We start from the raw sequence: 15,218 nt of genomic DNA, 5'->3' as shown, positions 1-15,218 counted from the left end.
CACTTAGATAGACATCCCTCTAATCCTCTAAGTGATTACGTGATCCATATCAACTACACCATGTCCGATCGTCACGTGAGATGGAGTAGTTTCAACAGTGAACATCAATATATTGATCATATCTACTATATGATTCACGCTCGACCTTTCGGTCTCCGTGTTCCGAGGCCATATCTGTTATATGCTAGGCTCGTCAAGTTTAACCTGAGTATTCCGCGTGTGCAACTGTTTTGCACCCGTTGTATTTGAACGTAGAGCCTATCACACCCGATCATCACGTGGTGTCTCAGCACGAAGAACTTTCGCAACGGTGCATACTCAGGGAGAACACTTCTTGATAATTTAGTGAGAGATCATCTTAAAATGCTACCGTCAATCAAAGCAAGATAAGATGCATAAAGGATAAACATCACATGCAATCAATATAAGTGATATGATATGGCCATCATCATCTTGTGCTTGTGATCTCCATCTTTGAAGCACCATCGTGATCACCATCGTCACCGGCGCGACACCTTGATCTCCATCATAGCATCGTTGTCGTTACGCCATCTATTGCTTCTACAACTATCGCTACCGTTTAGTGATAAAGTAAAGCAATTACAGGGCGTTTGCATTTCATACAATAAAGCGACAACCATATGGCTCCTGCCAGTTGCCGATAACTTCGGTTACAAAACATGATCATCTCATACAATAAAATATAGCATCACATCTTGACCATATCACATCACAACATGCCCTGCAAAAACAAGTTAGACGTCCTCTACTTTGTTGTTGCAAATTTTACGTGGCTGCTACGGGCTTAGCAAGAACCGTTCTTACCTACGCATCAAAACCACAACGATAGTTCGTCAAGTTAATGCTGTTTTAACCTTCGCAAGGACCGGGCGTAGCCACACTTGGTTCAGCTAAAGTGAGAGAGACAGACACCCGCCAGTCACCTTTAAGCACGAGTGCTCGTAACGGTGAAACCAGTCTCGCGTAAGCGTACGCGTAATGTCGGTCCGGGCCGCTTCATCTCACAATACCGCTGAGCCAAAGTATGACATGCTGGTAAGCAGTATGACTTGTATCGCCCACAACTTACTTGTGTTCTACTCGTGCATATGACATCTATGCATAAAACCAGGCTCGGATGCCACTGTTGGGGAACGTAGTAATTTCAAAAAAATTCCTACGCACACGCAAGATCATGGTGATGCATAGCAACGAGAGGGGAGAGTAATGTCCATGTACCCTCGTAGACCATAAGCGGAAGCGTTATGACAACGCGGTTGATGTAGTCGTACGTCTTCACGATTCGACCGATCCAAGTACCGAACGTACGGCACCTCCGAGTTCAACACACGTTCAGCTCGATGACGATCCCCGGACTCCGATCCAGCAAAGTGTCGGGGATGAGTTCCGTCAGCACGACGGCGTGGTGACGATGATGATGTTCTACCGGCGCAGGGCTTCGCCTAAACTCCGCGACGATATGACCGAGGTGGAATATGGTGGAGGGGGGCACCGCACACGGCTAAGGAACGATCACGTAGATCAACTTGTGTGTTCTAGGGTGCCCCCCTGCCCCCGTATATAAAGGAGGGAGGGGGAGGTGCGGCCGGCCCCCAAGGGGTGCGCCTGGAGGAGTCCTACTCCCACCGGGAGTAGGACTCCCCCCTCTTGCCTTGGTGGAGAAGGAAAGGGGGAGGGGAAAGAGGACAGGAGGGCGCCGCCCCCCCTTCCTTGTCCTATTCGAACTAGGGGGGAGGGGGCGCGCGGCCTGCCCTGGCCGGCCCTCCTCTTCTCCCTCATGGCCCATGTAGGCCCAATAACCCCCGGGGGGGGTTCCGGTAACCCCCCGGTACTCCGGAAAAATCCCAGTTTCTCCCGGAACGATTCCGATATCCAAATATAGGCTTCCAATATATCAATCTTTATGTCTCAACCATTTCGAGACTCCTCGTCATGTCCGGGATCACATCCGGGACTCCGAACAACCTTCGGTACATCAAAATATATAAACTCGTAATAAAACTGTCATCGTAACGTTAAGCGTGCGGACCCTACGGGTTCGAGAACTATGTAGACATGACCTAGAACTATTCTCGGTCAATAACCAATAGCGGAACCTGGATGCTCATATTGGCTCCTACATATTCTACGAAGATCTTTACCGGTCAAACCGCATAACAACATACGTTGTTCCCTTTGTCATCGGCATGTTACTTGCCCGAGATTCGATCGTCGGTATCTAATACCTAGTTCAATCTCGTTACCGGCAAGTCTCTTTACTCGTTATGTAATGCATCATTTCGTAACTAACTCATTAGCTACATTGCTTGCAAGGCTTATAGTGATGTGCATTACCGAGAGGGCCCAGAGATACCTCTCCGACAATCGGAGTGACAAAACCTAATCTCGAAATACGCCAACCCAACATGTACCTTTGGAGACACCTTTAGTACTCCTTTATAATCACCCAGTTACGTTGTGACGTTTGGTAGCACCCAAAGTGTTCCTCCGGTAAACGGGAGTTGCATAATCTCATAGTTACAGGAACATGTATAAGTCATGAAGAAAGCAATGGCAATATACTAAACGATCAAGTGCTAGGCTAACGGAATGGGTCATGTCAATCACATCATTCTCCTAATGATGTGATCTCATTAATCAAATGACAACACATTTCTATGGTTAGGAAACATAACCATCTTTGATTAATGAGCTAGTCAAGTAGAGGCATGCTAGTGACTATATGTTTGTCTATGTATTCACACATGTATCATGTTTCCGGTTAATACAATTCTAGCATGAATAATAAACATTTATCATGATATAAGGAAATAAATAATAACTTTATTATTGCCTCTAGGGCATATTTCCTTCAGTTATCCCATGGGTAGAATATGGTGAGCATTCGTGGTGTTGGTGTACTTTTGTGGTAATATTCGTCCCTCGAACGGCGAGTAGCTTCCCTTCAAGGAAGTGAACATCGGCATACATCTTTGTTTGTGGAGTGCGATTATCTCTAACTCTAACTCTTTACTTGTGGTTATTTGTCTCTTAATCTTTACTTACATTATATTGTGCTTGCTTACCTTGCTACTTGTTGTTGTTGAATATATTGCTTGTACTAGATTCACCTTTGTAATTACTAGGCTCACTTTCATATTTCGCATTATTGTCTAAAATTGCTATGTAAGAATTAAAATTTATAATTGTACATATTCATCCTCTTTAGGTCCATATCGACCCATTCACCAACCCGGAGCAATCATATCCCTTATATCATCCTCCAAACGAGCATCTTTTCTTCTCATCTCTTCCATATGCATACATTCTTAGGGCATCAGTAGTGTATAGAGGCTGGGCTGCCTCTATGTTGGGTCCCACCTTCAGTCTCTAAGGAGAGCTAACAATCACGCAATGTGTAGCATCGGTTGTTGACTCTAAGGGTTGGACCCACAGCAAAATAAACAAGGAATTTGTTGGAAGTCTGGATTGATTAGTTTTGGTGGGGGTAGATGCTCCATACACGGACAGGAAGGGCCATATGTGTTGTTTAATCCTTGGAGGCAGCCTCCAAGGCAAGCGTGGCGAGGTCTGCAGTGTTTGGAGGCGGTCTCCAAGCCTTTAGAGGCAGCTATAGAGGCAGGAAAACACAACACTGTGGATGCTCTTAGAATCAAAAAAAACCGTCCATTCACTTTTTTTTCAATCTCGTTTAACTCTAGCAATTTTAGTATATATAGCACTAGGCCTCTCCACTGCCCCGTCACTTTCATCCACAAGCGTGCGTCGAAGACCCATTGTCAAGCGCAATTTCTCTGCTAGTGGGGTTTGCTTTAACTTCTAGGTTCAATATTGTACTACCTTTGTCCTGATTTATTGGTCTCCGTTGTGATCTGTGTCAAAATTTTATTATAAATTTAACTAATGAAATGTTTATGCATGTCATAAAAAACTATATCATTGAAAACTATATTGAAATACGAGTCCGATAATATAACTTTTATTGACATGCATTAACATTTTATCAGTTAAATCTTTGATTAAAATTTAGCACAAATTACAATAAGGACTAATAAACCATGACGAAGGTAATACGTCTTTTTCGGAATGAATCTTCTTTTCTTTAGAAAAATCTTGTACGGCCTTGATGCGTGGTCGTACGTTGGTACTACCACGATATCCTGTTAAACTCTGAACACGTCACGCTGCCACGAACACCAGCGAATTGAATCCACTCTAACGACACATTAACTAGATTGATCAATGGGATCGATGGCGCCATTGATGCGCCTGGCCCCAGCCCCATCCGCCCACATTTAACGCGCATTACTCGGCCGCCCCGCACGGCGCGTCATGGTCCGGTCTGGAGGCGTCGCGTCCCGCGTTGCTCGCCGGCACCAGGTCCCGACTCGTAACTAATCGCCCGAACGTACACGTAGGTACAGGGTGCGGCAGCCATCTGACACGAACACATCGCGTCGACCAGGCGATGCACTCATGCACGTCGCCTGCTCTGCGCGGCCGGTCGACGGGCGCGGTGTGGTCGCCATCGAGGCGGAGACGGGACGTGACCACCGGCTGATGAGCTCTCAGGCTCTCAGCGGCGCGCGGCGCGCAGCAGCAAGCGCAGTCAGAGTCAGGTACTGTATTGTCCAACCCATATGCCCGTCGCGTCCCGTCCCATCTGACGCGTCGCTGGCTCAGGCTGGCTGCGCATTGGGCAGCCACATAGCGCGCTCACGTGCCCTCGACACCCTCGGGCCCCACCGCAGAGTGCCGCGCCACGCAGGACCCGCGTGTGCTCCGTTCCGTTATGCGTGTCTGGGTTGTCGGGCCTACCCACGCGCCCGCCGGCGGCGGTGGCCATGGAACCAGGCAGAGGTGATCAGCGGGCTGTAGTACTCCCACCATTATTGCATTATTAAACTACTCCGGACCCGTACTACTAGTACTTCTCTCCAGCGGACCGAACTAGTACTTCTTTGATTTTTTATTCTGCATATATAAGTTTTGCATGGAGTCAAAGTATCTCTACTTTGATTAAACTTATAAAAAAACTATTAACGTTCACAATGTCAAATCAATATTGTTAAATTCATTATGAAATCTAGCTTCAAGAAATACATATTTGGTATTGTAGATGTTGATGTTTTCTAAAATATATTTAATCAAAATTTGCAAAGTTTGACTTGACACAAATTTAATAGGCGAAGTAAAAAGAACTAGAGGAAGTAGTTTAGTGGGACTAGGGCATCTTCGCCGACCATCAAATCGTCTACAAACATGTGGACCAATGTGTCTGACAATGAGTCGACACCGCGTCCACACCGATCCATGCCGACTTCACCGTAGAACAGGCGGGTACACAAATTAACAATGCCATGGTGGAGAAGCAGTCGGTGTCGGTGTTCCAGCTCGCACAAGAGGACCGGCACTACAACCCTGCCCTCTTTGCATATCCGGCTGGTGGAAAGGGCAAATATACGGCGAGTTCACTAGCGGAGGACCTCAACTTCGTCGAGCAAAAATGGGTGTTTTACGAGGCTACGTGCAGGAGCGCTCGCACCGGCTGCAACGCGATCTTGGACGCGGAGGCGATGCAGGCGTAGGGGATCATGAATGGGGACGTGGGCAACTCCGTGTCGTTCGCGCAGTTCATGTCGGGCTACGACGACGATGAGGTGTGCCCGTCCATGTCGATCATGGACCTCACTCTACCGGCGACGTCCACAAGGTTGACTCCGACAAGGAAGAGTAGGAGGTCAGACATGGATGTTGGCATATCTCGTTTCCCATGCGGGGCAGCTTCATGCCCCATGTCCTATTCTTCCCCTTGCTGGCGATTCGTAGGTTCACTTCTTGGAGCTCATGGCTACTAAGCCCGCCAGACATGGGGAGGACAGGACGTGGAACAGGGACGCCTCCATGGCGGCAAAGATGTTGAGCTCGCCAGACATGGGGAAGACATGACGTCGAACAGGGACGCCTCCATGTCCACCAAAGATGTTGAGCTCGCCAGACATGGGGAAGACAGGACGTGGAATAGGGACGCCTCTCCATGGCCGGCAAAGATTTAGGCTAGGTTTACAAAATGTTATGTTCATTTTTGTTTAATGAAATATATTTAAAATGCCATGAGTTTGGTTCGGTTTAAATAAATCTTCTGGTTTGCATGAAATTTGTCTAGTTTGATCAAATTATGTTTGCAATGTGTTTGGGCGTTTGATGATAGGGTTGGATGGCCGGCTTCCATATCACTATTCGCGGATGCGGACGCGGACGCAGATAGATACTATGTCCAGTTAGGGGATAGTGTTGGAGATACCCTCACGAGCCATATATAGGGTTGTAGAAGAGTCGAGTTCAAATGAGTTGTACTAGTGCTCGGCTCAAATTATACTAAAATTTCAACGAAACATAAGATCAAGTTGTAGAAAGTAGCTCGTGCTCTGCTTGTAACTATCTTGAGCGGGTTTAGAGCCAAATAAGTTTTTTAGAAAATTAAAAAAAATAAGTTTTTTCTTCTAATAATAATTTAGAGGAACATTTGGAACAAAAAAGGCCACAACACAACATAAGAACCCCACCATACATTATTTCAATCAAAACAATAATATTTTTTCTAAGATAGATTGACTTATTCCCTCTCAAATAAGGATTTAACAACAATAGATCAGAGATCATGGATGAACTAGCAAGAAAGTAAAATGAAGGTGTGTCTATTCTTAAACTTTAGAAAAAATAATAGGATATTTAACACACGGCTATTAAAGCCTAACTTGTTGTCAATCAAGCTTTCATGTTTCTGCTAGTAGATAAAATCGAGAAAAATCATACACAATGCATATAACTATAAATTCACCTGTTTTTTTTAATATATACTAGGAATACTTAATATAATTATATTTTATCAAGGTATCCAGCAAGCCAATATTGCGTCAAGATCGGTTTGTCTCTCGATTGAGCTACATATAGTAGTCATCCACTATTCATTTCTTTCCGAGTCAATTTTGAACCACTCACGAGCCCTCAAGCTTTTCTTGCAGCCTTAGCCACACAGACACAAGGCAAGCACACATTAGGCATGGATTAGCAGTTAATAAGACTATCTTATCTTAGGTCCGTCATTTATTCGTTAGAAGACAATAAAAAATACTATACAATGAGTTATTTCTTCGTCTTATTTTTTATAACAAAAAATATCTCTAAATATGTGGTGAGACAATTACTAATAAAGGATCATCTCTTAATTAAGATAGGACATGCCTTTTCTTTGATTGTACGACTCTTGTTTTTTTTTTTGACCGGAATTGTAGGTGCTCTGCCTTTTCATTTAAGAGAAGGAACAAACTGTACAACAGACTGAAATCGTTCGGGAAGACACAAAAAGAGACACACGCTAGGCCAGAGATGCGAAATGAATCCTGGACAAACAGCAAAGGAACTACTCCCAAGCCTCCTTCAGGAGGCTTAACTCTTCTCTAATCAGAGAGCAAACGCTCGCAGCAGTGCGTCTTTCCTGCTTAAAAATATGGTTGTTGCGCTTATTCCAAAGGTTCCAGGCCACATAGATCGCCACCATACACTCATCAACCCAAGTCCATTTTCTTTTCAGCTTGAAGGTCTGTCCCATCAACTGTTGATTGAAGTAGCTTGTGAAGCAGCATCAGCTGCATCCTTGAACTGATCCCCCATCAAATGCTAGACCTCCTTAGCAAAAGTACATCCCAAAATGAGGTGGGTAGCTGACTCCAGGACCTGATCACAGGCATAGCAAGTGGCCTGATGTTCCCAACCTCTGCGTTGCAAGCGATCAGCCGTCCAAAGCCTATTCTGGATTAAAGTCCAAATGAAAATTTTAACTTTTGATTCACATTTAATCTTCCACATTTTGAGCAAACGTGGCATTGGGATCCGAGCAATGAATAGTTGTTCATAGGCCGACTTGGCAGAGTAGTCTCCATTGGCCGTGAGATTCCAAGTAATCTTGTCATCCTCCTCGTTCGCTTGGAATTGTTGAACTTTATGCCAAAGAGTGACAAAGGAATGCAGCAGATCAACAGTGGTCATGCGCTGTAGACCTTTCATCCAACCGCCCTCCCAGATAGCATCCGCAACTGAGATTTGCTTGTGTCTTGCAAGGTTAAAGAGACCAGGAGCCAGCTCCATAGGTGTGCCATCCCATCTATCCATTGATCAGACCAGAAAGCAGTCCTTACTCCACTTCCCACGGAAATTTTGGTGCAGGACTGAAAGAGCTGGCGGTCCGCAGCCTCACAAGGCATTTGTGTCCCTTTCCACGGTCTATCCAATTCGTCCCATTCAAACTAAGGCCCCCGCAGCCGCAGGGCTGTGCTAAAGGCCGAGGAGGTCTTTGATGCCAAGTCCTCCAACTGCTTTAGGCGCACAGATACGTCTCCAATTAACTAAACATTTGCCCCCATGAGCTTCTTAATCCGCATTCCAGAGGAAATTTCTTCTCATTTTGTCAAGCTTCTTGACGAACCATTTGTAATGAGCAAATATTCTCAGGAAATAGGTCTCTGTGTTAGTAAACATCGAGTTGATCAGCGGGAGCTGTCCAGTGCGCTGCAGAAGCTTTCCTTTCCACGCCTTCAACTTGGCCGCCCCCTTATCCAACAGTGGTTGCAGCTCAATCCGCCGAAGCTTGCGAGTGGAGAGTGGGAGCCCCAAATAAGTGCAAGGGAAAGAACCACAAGGCCCACCGAAGCGTTGGAGCAATTCAGCGATGTTCAGATCATTGCATTGGATTGGATACAGAACACATTTTTCCTCATTTATCTCTAGTCTAGAAATCTCTCCAACGCTCGAGAGGATCCGCTTCAAGGCGGCTAACTCAGCACAACAAGGGTTCGCAAACAGGGCCGCATCATCAGCACAGAAACTCGTCCGGAGCCGGGCAACTCGTAATGGAATGGGAGATAGAATGTTTGCCTCGGTTGCCCTCTGAAACAGCCGCTGCAAGGGGTCCAAGGCAAGAATGAATAACATGGCGGATAGGGTATCTCCCTGCCTCAATCCCTTCCTGTGCAGAAAAGGAATTCCAGGGGATCCATTGAGCATAACTCGAGAAGAAGCCGTCGAAAGTAGGATGCTAATCATGTCTCTCCATCTTTGACCAAAGCCAAACGCTTCCATCACCTCCAGCAAGTAAGGCCAGCTAACAGAGTCAAACGCCTTGGCAATATCCAATTTAAGGAACAGGAGAGGCTTCTTCTTCTTATGGGCTTCTTTTATCACATTCTGGACATAGAGGAAGTTGTCCTGAATGCACCTACCCCGGATAAATGCACTCTGACTATGCGAGATCAATATGTGCAACTCTGGACCCAGGCGGTTTGCAAGCACCTTACAGGCAATCTTGGCAATGTTGTGCATGAGACTCACCGGGCGGTAATCTCCAACTTTAGTGGCGTCCACCTTCTTAGGCAGCAAAACGATCAAGGTAGAGTTAAGTAACTGGTCAAGTTGGTTCGGTGCATTGCAAATGTCGTCAACAATCAAGGACCAGAACCTCTTGAAGAAGCCCCCGATGAAATCATCCGGCCCCGGAGCCTTCTCATCATGGATATCAAAAACTACCTTTTTAACCTCCTCAGTACTGAATTGGGAGTCCAGATGTTGCAAGTTCGAGGATGGAATACCCAGGGCCGCCCAGTTCATTTTGATCCCATGTGTAGGAGGAGTCCCAAGCAGAGAGTTGAAGTGATCAAAAATGAGCTTGGCCTTGTCCCCATGATCAGAAACCTCCCCAGAAGGTGGGCCTAACTTAGTGATGTAGTTCTTCCCTCTCCGACCGTTGGCTCTCAATAGAAAGAATTTACAGGTCGCATCCCCCACTCAAATCTTGGTAAGCCGTGATCTCTGTCTCCATTGTGCCCATTGTAAGACTCTTTTATTTGATCAATATATGGGTGGAGTTTTAAAAAATCATTTATCTTACTTAGACACTTGTGAGATAGCATGATCTGGTGGACCAAATGGCCGTGCGCCTACCCACTTGGCGCACAACATCCTGCACAAGAGTGGTCGCTTGCTGCTGGTGCAATCAGTCTTATGCGCAATCCCGATCCATGCGATGATGGCACTGGACATCCCACAAAAAACTTCTTGCAATGACGAAGATATGCCAGGGATTTCTATGGTGTGGAAAAGATCAGGCAAATGGTGAAAACTGTGCAATAGCTTGGGACACGGTATGCACGCCCAAGTGGGCAGGAGGACTAGGACTTCCGAATCCCGGGTCATTGAACTGTGCTATGTAGGGAATGATGGCCGTGGTTGCAACGTACCGACCCTTTGCGGCCGTGGAGCGAATTCCAAATCAATGTGCCCAAGGAATCCATGGACCTGTTCAGAGCAGCTACCAACGTCACTATTGGGAACGGAAGCACGACCCTGTTCTGGGAAGATCGCTGGCTCCAGGGCTACCGGGTGAAAGAACTTGCACCAAATATATACAACGGCGTATCAAACAGAATTAGAACAACGAGAACAGTACAAGAAGCCCTAGTGCATGGGTCCTGGACGCGAGACTTTGGCCTTGAGCTGCCGGTGGAACAGCTACTCGAGTTCTTTGATGTATGGGATCGCACGGCCATGGTCCATCTACACAATGAGGTCCCAGATACAATTTCTTGGGACTGGGAGAAGAACGGATGTTTCTCAACAAGATCAGCATATGCCGCCAAGTTCTAGGGTAAAGAAGTCTCCCCGACTCCTTCACATGGAGGTCGCGAGCCCTGCTCCAGTGTAATTTCTTCTCATGGGTGGCAATCAAAAATAGGTACTGGACGTCTGATCGACTAGCACGAAGAGGTCTCCCCCACCAGGACAAGTGCCCGTTCTGCGAGCAACAAGATGAGACGATAAACCACCTACTTTTCCAATGCGTCTTCTCCACACAAATGTGGACGATACTTGGCATGGCCATGGAGTCACCCTTGAACGTGCCCACACAGCAAGACGTCCTGGCCGAGTGGTGCACCAGAAGGACAGAAAACCGACTCCAAGAAAAGGATAACAAAACGATCTACATGTTAGGTATGTGGACCCTATGAAAACATCGAAACGCCATCGTATTCGACGGTGCAACGCCCTCCCTCCATCGGGTCTTCGAGACAGTGCACCTTGAGTGCACGAACTGAAAGCATGCGGGATTAATCAAAAACGACCTCGACCATCTCTTAGTGGAGCTAGCTAGGTGGATTAACGTGAGAGTGGGGCGGGACATGTTGAGTCGGTTGTGGCCGGTAGAGTAGTGCTTGCTTGTAATCACATGTAACACTACTTGTGTTGTGGAGGGTTTCCTTAACCCCTTTCCTTCTTTAATACTCTCTTCGTCCGAAAATACTTATCATCAAAATGGATAAAAGGGGTGTATCTAGACGTATTTTAGTTTGAGATACATCTTTTTTTGTCCATTTCAATGACAAGTATTTTCGGATGGAGGGAGTAGATGATACATATTCCAGAGATAGCATCACTTTACATGGATTCCGCCGCTATAAAAGGCGTTGCCCCGCGGTCTCGTCCTCCCAAACTCAAACTGCACTTGACTTTCCAGCTGCGAACAACAAATCCGTCCTTTCATTTCGCCTCCTAGTGTTCTTCCCATTCGGCCTCAGCGCGAGAACGAGGGAAAAGGTACGTGCACGTACGTTGACATGGCTCCATCCGAGGAGTGCGGCTGGCTGCTGTACGTTTCCCTCGCCGCCAAATGCTGCGGCAACGGCGACGGCGAGCCTTACCGCGTGGTAGGCTTTGTTGTCGTTCTCCTCGCCGCCTTCGTCGTCACGTCGCTCCTGCACTGGGCGTCTCAGGGTGGTGCGGCGTGGGGGAGGTATTGGTGGAGGAGGAAGGGTCTGGGCATTGGCGAGGCCCGTATCCCGGGGCCACGGGGCTTCCCCGTGATCGGCAGCATGGGCCTCATGACCGGCCTCGCGCACCGGAAGCTCGCGGCGGCGGCGGCGGGAAACGTCAGGCGCCGGCGGCTCATGTCGTTCTCCATGGGAGAGACCAGGGTGGTGGTGACCGCCGACCCTGACGTGGCGAGAGAGCTGCTGGCTAGCCCGGCGTTCGCCGACCGGCCGGTCAAGGAGTCCGCCTACGGGCTTATGTTCCATCGCGCCATCGGGTTCGCCCCCTACGGCGCCTACTGGCGCACGCTCCGCCGGGTGTCGTCCTCGCACCTCTTCTCGCCGCGGCAGGTGGCCGCCTCCGCCGCGCAGCGCGCAGTGATCGCGCACCAGATGGTGGATGCCATGAGGCCCGTGGGCGGCGCTGGCGTCAAGCACGTCGAGGCGCGGCGGTTCCTGAAACGCGCGTCGCTGCACAACGTGATGTGGTCCGTTTTCGGCCGGAGGTACGAGCTGGACGAGGCGGGGAGCGGGGAGGCCGCGGAGCTGAAGAGCCTGGTCGACGAAGGCTACGACCTGCTCGGCCAGCTCAATTGGTCCGACCACCTCCCGTGGCTCGCGCGCTTCGACCTGCAGAAGATCCGGTCCAGGTGCTCCGCCCTCGTCCCCCGCGTGAACCGCTTCGTCGGCAGGATCATCGACGAGCACCGTGCCGCCCTGAACGACGACGACGACGCCGTGGTAGACTTCACCGACGTCCTGCTCTCCCTCCAAGGAAGCGACAAGCTCTCCGACGCCGACATGATCGCCGTCCTCTGGGTATGTTTGTTCATACGCTTAAATGGAAACACGAATGGACACTTTTTTTGTTTTGCGGGGTGACGAATGGACACTTAAATATGCATGCGTCCGATAATTAGGTTGCTCATAACGAAAAATGTTTTCTGTGTGGGTTGCAGGAGATGATCTTTCGTGGCACCGACACCGTGGCAGTGGTGATCGAATGGGTGCTGGCCCGGCTGATGCTGCACCAAGACGTGCAGGCGAGGGTCCACGAGGAGCTGGACCGGGTGGTCGGGCCGAACCGGGCCGTGACCGAGTCGGACGCCGCCTCGCTCGTCTTTCTCCAGGCCGTAGTCAAGGAGGTCCTGCGCCTTCACCCACCGGGCCCACTGCTGTCGTGGGCGCGGCTTGCCACGTCTGACGTCCACGTAGATGGGTTACATGTTCCCGCGGGGACCACTGCCATGGTCAACATGTGGGCCATAACCCACGACCCAACCGTGTGGGTCAAGCCGGCGGAGTTCAAGCCAGAACGGTTCCTCGCCGGGTCATCGTCGGACCACGCTGCCGCCGGCGCTGAGTTCTCTGTAACGGGTTCCGATCTCAGGCTCGCGCCGTTCGGGTCGGGCAGGCGGAGCTGCCCCGGCAAGTCGCTCGCGATCGCCACCGTTGGATTCTGGGTTGCCACGCTGCTGCACGAGTTCGAGTGGACGCCGCCGTCGTCCGACGGGTCAGGTGGCGTGGACCTGTCTGAGGTGCTGAGGCTGTCGTGTGAGATGGCAGCTCCGCTGGAGGCAAGGCTGAGGCCGAGGCGTGCTGTGTGATGACGTGGCTGGGCCATGCGGGCAGGGTAGACGTTGGCCTCCTCTTCTTCTTTACTACTCCTACTACTATCAGTGCGTGTAGTGTAGTGGTAATGTAGTGTCCCGCTTTGGAAATGTACCTGCTACTAAAATAGGTCCGGTCCTGGTACGTGTACTGCTGTCCTTTACTGTTATTAGCAGGGTAGATGTTTAATTACGTAGTTATGAACTACTATCAGGAAGTGAGTGTGACAGTTTTCTTGTGCTTCCGGTTTGCTGCCTAGAGATGTACTACAAGTTCCTATGTAAAAATATTTATTTTAATGCAAGTATCAGTTGTGTTAGAATTGATCTCATCTTGTCACTGACCGAGAGAATAGGGGAAGTCTTTTCCCATTTTTGTGCTTTGATGGGGGGCACGTTCGGTTTCGGTCACTGGCTCCTTAGCACTATTCACGTATATAAGAAGAGAACGTACACATTTGCATAGGTGGGATACACGGGCCGGACCCTTAACCACCGATCCATAAAAAGAAACGCTAAAGGGCTAGAAGGCTGTCTACCACCACATCAGTGCCGGCGGCTTCCTGCTGCCACCAGCGAGGCTCCTGGATCATCTGCTGCATCTCCACCAACGGATGGCACGAGGGCCATGTCAGTGACGCAGCAGCGCCGGCAGTAGACATGACTGCTGTGGAAGCCCCGCCATCACCACCGGCTGCTACTGGCTGTGCTACATCGCCCACTACTATTGTGGAAGTGACGTCGTCATCAACACCTGCCGGCACCGCACCGAGTCTGGACCCGGAGCGATCTGTTTCGTGGAGCTCCCTCACAGACGACGAAGACAACGAGGATGATGATGAAATAGCCCCGCGGACGCCGCCGCCGGCTGCCAAATCCTCAGCTCCGGCTTCTCGGTCAGGTGTGATGTGTGATGCGGATGCGTGCGGAGATTGGCAGGAGGTGCTGCCGCGGCGCAACATGCAATGTCTGGACTCTCCGGTCCCTGCATTGGCTCCCCGTCCTGTCCCTGCTTGGCTTCGGGGTAGATGTTGCAGATGCCTCCTTCCTGGCCACCGTGCAGCGGTTTGTCGAGATCCTTTTAGGTGTTCTCGTGTCTTGAGAATGGTCATCGAGCGCGTGAGTGCCGCAATGCCTGGCGTCTCCTTAGCTTTTTGGGAAGCCCTATCGTGTCACCGTTGCCACGCCTCCTCGGGCACCAACAAGCTCCAGCTCCTCGCAAGGTTCAGAAAGAACCCTCGCACCTCTCGAAGACATTTTGCCATGATTCTTGGGCATCGATCGTTGTTGGTCCTGCTGGCTCTATGGCCTCGGCGGATTTCCCAGTGCGACCTGCCTTGGAGCAGCAGGCCAAGCTGCTGAATTCTGAGCTCCTTGGTATGACTTCCCTCCAGCTTCAGGAGACGGTTCAGCCTCTGCGTGATGTCATTGACTCCATGCAAGGTTGGATGTTGCGGATGGAGAGCTTCATGGTCCGTGTTGAGGCTGCACTTGGTGAGCGCTCCATGGCGCCGCCTGTGTTGCAGTCTGCTCATGTATTGCGTCCTTTGGTTGTGCCTGTTGACAACTTCGAGGTCGAGTTGGGTGTCGAGCTTCATGGTCGTTTCTCCCCTAGAGCCCGTCCGCCGTCGTCAGCCTCCGAGGGACTGGGCAATGATGTGGTTGTGACTCCAGTGCTGCAGATCATGCCTGAGTTGCGGGAGTTGTGTGAGGGCTCGGTTCTGCCTTT

The 15,218-nt window shown here is 49.5% G+C and overlaps 1 protein-coding gene across 1 annotated transcript; it reads left to right on the top strand.

Moving 5' to 3' along the window:
- The first annotated feature begins 11,575 nt into the window (after positions 1–11,575).
- Positions 11,576–13,816, top strand: LOC119338022 (cytochrome P450 78A9-like). Its single transcript, XM_037610310.1, has 2 exons — positions 11,576–12,698; positions 12,839–13,816. Exons 1-2 carry the CDS (start codon positions 11,688–11,690, stop codon positions 13,484–13,486), a joined length of 1,659 nt encoding a protein of 552 aa, XP_037466207.1. The 5' UTR covers positions 11,576–11,687; the 3' UTR covers positions 13,487–13,816.
- The last annotated feature ends 1,402 nt before the right edge of the window (positions 13,817–15,218 follow it).

Source organism: Triticum dicoccoides, chromosome 7B (assembly GCF_002162155.2).
Source record: "Triticum dicoccoides isolate Atlit2015 ecotype Zavitan chromosome 7B, WEW_v2.0, whole genome shotgun sequence".
NCBI lineage: Eukaryota > Viridiplantae > Streptophyta > Magnoliopsida > Poales > Poaceae > Triticum > Triticum dicoccoides.
Note: the sequence above shows the minus strand (reverse complement) of the source record. Positions and strands in the feature narration are given on the sequence as shown.

Coding starts and splice junctions, on each gene's coding strand:
- LOC119338022 (XM_037610310.1), top strand. CDS start 11,688: ATGGCTCCATCCGAGGAGTGCGGCTGGCTGCTGTACGTTTCCCTCGCC. Junction 12,699..12,838: donor ACATGATCGCCGTCCTCTGG/GTATGTTTGTTC, acceptor TGTGGGTTGCAG/GAGATGATCTTTCGTGGCAC.